The sequence below is a fragment of the Anabrus simplex genome, chromosome 7 (genome assembly GCF_040414725.1).
Source record: "Anabrus simplex isolate iqAnaSimp1 chromosome 7, ASM4041472v1, whole genome shotgun sequence".
Lineage (NCBI taxonomy): Eukaryota > Metazoa > Arthropoda > Insecta > Orthoptera > Tettigoniidae > Anabrus > Anabrus simplex.
Window position 1 is genome coordinate 242,841,115 of NC_090271.1, and position 6,301 is coordinate 242,847,415.

General features: G+C 47.4%; 1 protein-coding gene across 1 annotated transcript in view; it reads right to left on the bottom strand.

Moving 5' to 3' along the window:
• The window catches only part of LOC136877796 (solute carrier organic anion transporter family member 74D), a 134,653-nt gene extending 129,171 nt beyond the window's left edge, over positions 1–5,482 (bottom strand). The window contains exons 1-2 of the mRNA XM_068228748.1: positions 5,340–5,482; positions 150–264 (exon numbers count right to left, since the gene is read on the bottom strand). Coding sequence (XP_068084849.1) covers positions 150–264; positions 5,340–5,482 — 258 coding nt within the window. The remainder of the gene's footprint in view (positions 1–149; positions 265–5,339) is intronic.
• Positions 5,483–6,301: the final 819 nt, after the last annotated feature.

The window sequence follows — 6,301 nt, forward strand, 5'->3', positions numbered from 1 at the left end:
GTAGTGGGAAAAGCAAGTACAATACAATAAATTATCATTATTATAGTAACACATATCAAATACTTCCACGTGGGTCCTCATGTCACTAATTTAGTGATACTGAAAACTCCTGAAGTGAATAATGATGTGAACTATAAGGAGGACTTTACCTTGTGGCAGGAGCCCTCCACTTGTACCAGAGGAACTCCTTCTACCGCGTGTTGGGTACTCTGGGACGCGCTCCCAGTATCACCTTTCATTGTGTAACTGATACTGAGATGGAAGCTGCTCACAAAAGATAAAAAGATCTTATCACAGTTGTGTAATGGGATATATAAATAATTATGAGGAAGGTCGCCATCCTTCTGGACAGCTGTTCTTGTGATGCCCTAAACTGGAAAAGGCCTCCTTACACGAAATGTGTTCTTTCTTATGTCCTAAATACTCAGAAATTATGCAAACACGTATGCTCTAAAAGATACGAGAACATGAGAGCTTGGAAATATGACGCAAAAAATTTAAATATTGTCCAAAAATTGCGTAGAAGACGTGTTATTTGGTATAACCAACCATGAAACGTATGAGGCAAGGGACAGTCCGGTAACTGTCAACTTCACTACAGTTCTTGACAACCGTAACTTCCAAAACACAAACATTTTAAAATCAAATTTTCCCGTCTGTACTAAAATACTTTGCACTAAACTCTTTAAGAAATCCGCGTAACTTCGCACTTTCTCAAAAGTAGACTCGTATTCCGGACAAGCGAGTTCACACAAGGATTCAGAGAGAAGGGAAAAATGTATCCAACACCTGTCCTCTGTTCCTAGAGAAAGCAATAACAATCATTAAAAAGAGAACAACAGGGATTAAAATTAACTGAAAGCAGGTATATTGTATAAGGTTTGCCACGATATTATTATATTGGCAGAAACATAAAACGGAATGAATAAAATGAACTTACTGACATAAACATTAGGTAAGTGGAACCACAAAATTAGTACTAAGCAAACTAAAAACAGTGACAGTATTCAGACCGAGACAAACACACGCATCAAATATTAGAATAGGCAAAGGAAAATTTAAGGCAGTAAACCAGTTTTGGTACCTTGGAAGTCAGATGACACAGGATAACAGGAGCATATCAAAAGTTAAAAGAAGGATAAGGAAACTCTCCAAAATTAAAATACACTGACTGACAGAGCAAATGCAACACCAAGAAGGAGTGGTCAGAACTTTATGCCAATTGCAGGGTAGACTGACGTCACTGAGGTATGCTCATGATGTGAAATGCGCCGCTGTGCTGCGCACGTGGCGAACGATAAATGGGACACGGCGTTGGCGAATGGCCCACTTCGTACCGTGATTTCTCAGCCGACAGTCATTGTAGAACGTGTTGTCGTGTGCCACAGGACACGTGTATAGCTAAGAATGCCAGGCCGCCGTCAACGGAGGCATTTCCAGCAGACAGACGACTTTACGAGGGGTATGGTGATCGGGCTGAGAAGGGCAGGTTGGTCGCTTCGTCTAATCGCAGCCGATACCCATATGGATGTGTCCACGGTGCAGCGCCTGTGGCGAAGATGGTTGGCGCAGGGACATGTGGCACGTGCGAGGGGTCCAGGCGCAGCCCAAGTGACGTCAGCACGCGAGGATCGGCGCATCCGCCGCCAAGCGGTGGCAGCCCCGCACGCCACGTCAACCGCCATTCTTCAGCATGTGCAAGACACCCTGGCTGTTCCAACATCGACCAGAACAATTTCCCGTCGATTGGTTGAAGGAGGCCTACACTCCCGGCGTCCGCTCAGAAGACTGCCATTGACTCCACAGCATAGACGTGCACGCCTGGCATGGTGCCGGGCTAGAGCGACTTGGATGAGGGAATGGCGGAACGTCGTGTTCTCCGATGAGTCACGCTTCTGTTCTGTCAGTGATAGTCACCGCAGACGAGTGTGGCGTCGGCGTGGAGAAAGGTCAAATCCGGCAGTAACTGTGGAGCGCCCTACCGCTAGACAACGCGGCATCATGGTTTGGGGCGCTATTGCGTATGATTCCACGTCACCTCTAGTGCGTATTCAAGGCACGTTAAATGCCCACCGCTACGTGCAGCATGTGCTGCGGCCGGTGGCACTCCCGTACCTTCAGGGGCTGCCCAATGCTCTGTTTCAGCAGGATAATGCCCGCCCACACACTGCTCCATCTCCCAACAGGCTCTACGAGGTGTACAGATGCTTCCGTGGCCAGCGTACTCTCCGGATCTCTCACCAATCGAACACGTGTGGGATCTCATTGGACGCCGTTTGCAAACTCTGCCCCAGCCTCGTACGGACGACCAACTGTGGCAAATGGTTGACAGAGAATGGAGAACCATCCCTCAGGACACCATCCGCACTCTTATTGACTCTGTACCTCGACGTGTTTCTGCGTGCATCGCCGCTCGCGGTGGTCCTACATCCTACTGAGTCGATGCCGTGCGCATTGTGTAACCTGCATATCGGTTTGAAATAAACATCAATTATTCGTCCGTGCCGTCTCTGTTTTTTCCCCAACTTTCATCCCTTTCGAACCACTCCTTCTTGGTGTAGCATTTGCTCTGTCAGTCAGTGTAATTTGCTAAACAAAAAGCATATAAATATATAAACATGGAAGATCTTCGCAGAATTAAATTTAAAGAACGTTTGTTTGTAGCGTACTTCTCTACGGGAGTGAAAGCTAGAACAATTTACGCTAGAAGGAATAGAAATGTGGGTATGGAGGAGAGTAAGCTGGACAGAAAAGAAAAGCAGTCATGGAGTACTGTGAGGTGGTGGTGGTGATTATTGTTTTAAGAGGAAGTACAACTAGGCAACCATCCTCTGTATAACACTAATCAGAGAGAAAATGGAAGGGATCCGACACTTCGAAAAATGAAGATATCGGTCAAAGAAAGACAAGGGCCACGAAGGGCGTGAGAATTAAAGACTCCCTAGCCCTCGCAAACCTAATAGGGTCGGGGTCGGAAAAGAACAAGAGTTGACCAAGAGAGGTCGGATAGGATAGATGAAAGTGAGGAGCCTGACACAAGTAAGTGGAAACAATGCCAGGACTCAGCTGCGGGCCCCGTGGCCGCCAACCCACGCCTCTAAGTTCAGAGCACCTGAGGCCCCTTTTAGTCGCCTCTTACGACAGGCAGGGGATACCGTGGGTGTTATTCTACCGCCCCCACCCACAGGGGGGAGTACTGCGAGAGATGAAGCGTCGTCAGTGAAATCGGGAGAAGAATGATGAAGTTCATTGGTAACGTTGTAAGGCACAGCGACTTCCTCTGTGAGGGAAGAGAGCAAGAGGACGACTAACTTACTCTACACCAGAGGTGCTCAGCTGGGTGCTCGTTGAGACTAGCCCAGTGTGGCTGGGCAGGCTTGACGTAACTGCGGGCTGTTGAAGTGTCAAGCGTAGGTCACAGTCAAGCAAGAGAGCGAACATATTCGGTACGGCTAAGGAGGAGTGCCATTCGATTGTGACTATAGAGTTTTCCTCGCACAATTTTTAACGAAACGTTGATTACTTTTTATTTTTCAAATATTTGCGAGTGATTTACACTGCGCCCGTTATAAACAGACATGGTTTTATTTACCTATATTACACATTTAAAGGAAACTGGCAGGTTACAATTTTTCGTTACAACGCACAATCACTCGAAAAGAGAATGACCTCATGGTTTTGTAGTTCCTCGCACTTAATATTTTATCACACTTAATTTAAATTATTATCAAAGTATAATTAACCTCCCATGTAGATAGAAACTTTGTGGATACCCACAACAAACCAACAAACAATATATCTATAGATCCAACTGTTTCTGAAAAAGAAAGTGCATGTGAAAGAATTTTACACCATCATGTGCTTCTTCTTTTGAGCGACTGTACAAAGGTACAGTGTTGAAGCGTGCAAGCTACGATTTACAATTTCTTGGATGTTAATTACAACATTTCCACTAAGAAGATAGAATCCCAATTAACCATTCAGTAAAACGTAACTCATAATTCTTTATTTTTATTTACAATCTGCTTTACGTCGCACCGACACAGATAGCTCTTATGGCGACGATGGGATAGGAAAGGGCTAGGGGTGGAAAAGAAGCAGCCTTGGCCTTAATTAAGGTGCAGCCCCAGAATTTGCTTTGTGTAAAAATGGGAAAACCGGGCAAGCTGGCCGTGCGGTTAGGAGCGCGGAGCTGTGAGCTTGCATCCGGGAGATAGTGGGTTCGAACCCCGCTGTGGGTAGCCCAGGTTTCCCATTTTCACAGCAGGCAAATGCTGGGGCTTTACCTTAATTAAGGCCACGGCCGATTCCTTCCCATTCCTAGGTCTTTCCTACCTCATCGTCGCCATAAGACCTATCTGTGTCGGTGCGACGTAAAACAAATAGCAAAAACATGGGAAACACGGAAAACCATCTTCAGGGCTGCCGACAGTGGGCTTCGAACACGCTATCTCTCGAATACTGGATACTGTCCGCACTTAAGCGACTGCAGCTATCGAGCTCGGTAAACTCATGATTCAAAAAGTTTTATGCTTGATTTTGTGCAGTGCTCTAATGTTTTGTTCGTTGAGTTCCTAAAAGTAGTATTTAAAATCTTACTTTCAACCATTTTTATTCAAACATCCCCAACAATAGCCTACAATAGTAAGCTCACCGGACCAATAGTCACCCTACTGCGCACGCACAGATGGATCGTTAAGCCTGTACAGATGGCGCAGCGAAAGAGTACCGTGCTCAACCACACACGCACTGTCATTACCTGAGCATAAGGCAGTAGCGATCAGTAAGACATTGATGTTTTAAGCGGACACTGTACGTCAACGCGGGTAATTGTAAGGATGTGACAGAGTGGTAAAAAGGGGCAATCGTGTTTGGCCGTGCCCATGGTCATACGGTGCGTGAAGTTGCTGAATTTGTTGGTGTTCCGCAACAGACTGCTCAACGTGTCTATAAGCAATGGTGTACTACACGCGGCCACGAACCACGACGTCAGAATTGTGGTTGGATAAAAATCCTGACTGAGGGGGACCGAAGACGCGTTTCACGCCTTGTCAATCAAACTTACTTTCAAACCCGGTAGGAATTGCTGCAGTCGGTGAATGAAGCTCTATCAAAACATGTTACCGACAGAACAATGCGACGAAAACTGCATACAATGAACATTTGGAGTAGGTCAACTCGCAAGAGGGCGTTGCTCACACAGGCACATAAAGCTGCGCGTCTTCAATGCGCTAGGGGTCTTTCAACGACATCTCTCACGCAGACATCCAAGATCCTCGTCGAAGAATCTCCACATTTTTTGATCGGCCGGGTGGCTACTCATCTATACTACAAGCTACCGCCGACCCGAATCAGCATTTAGGCTGACTCCTCGTTGGATGTCAGCGTCCCTACTACGCTTAACCATGACGACGACGACCACCACCACCACCACCACCACCACCTTTACGACCCCTGCTCCCACCTTCTCCTCTCCCTCCATCACAACTGTTACGTCGTCCCATCCATCGCCGATTCTATCAATATCCTTTTCCCCCGCTACTTCCAGTTGATTCACCTCGACACTTACGCACTCCTCCCCGCTACTTCACCCGCCCGTCTACGGCATCTACGTCTGTCCTGGCAAACACTACGTCACCGCCGCCGTCCAACATACCAGCAGCGGCCACCAGACACCATTCATTACTGTCAGCAGTATCAGCCACACCTGAAGTCTTCAGTTGCGTCATCCGCGGCGTAAACCCACTCATCCCGGCAACCGACGTTCAAGATCAATTCCGCCTTCAAGAAATACCCGTCCGGAGGGCGTTCGGCATTTACAACTGCACCGGTCCGACGTACTTAATCCGTCTTCAGCTCCCCAGCGCAGCAACCGTCGACCATCTGATCTCCAACGGAGCACTTTTCTACGGCCGTCATCATCCCGTCGAACCCTCCCGCTCACCTCCCCACCCTAGATATCCCCACTCCACATCTCTTCGCCATACCCGGTCTGATCATCCTCCCTTCCTGCGTTTTATCTATGTTCGTCCACCTCCTTCCTGCTAATACTGTATCTCCATCCCACCACCACCACTGACCCTTGAACATCTCTGGCACCTCATAACTGTCTTCTATCACATCGCTTCAACACTTCACCACCTTACACTTCCACGCAACTTCTTTCTCGACACTCCTGTATAAATCTCCATTCATAGCCGTCTCCCCCATCCAAGAGACTCCAACATAACATCTTCCCTACTCCTCACTTCGTCTTTCCCCTCTTCTTCGTCCTACACTTCTCCTGCTTCTCTCACTTCGC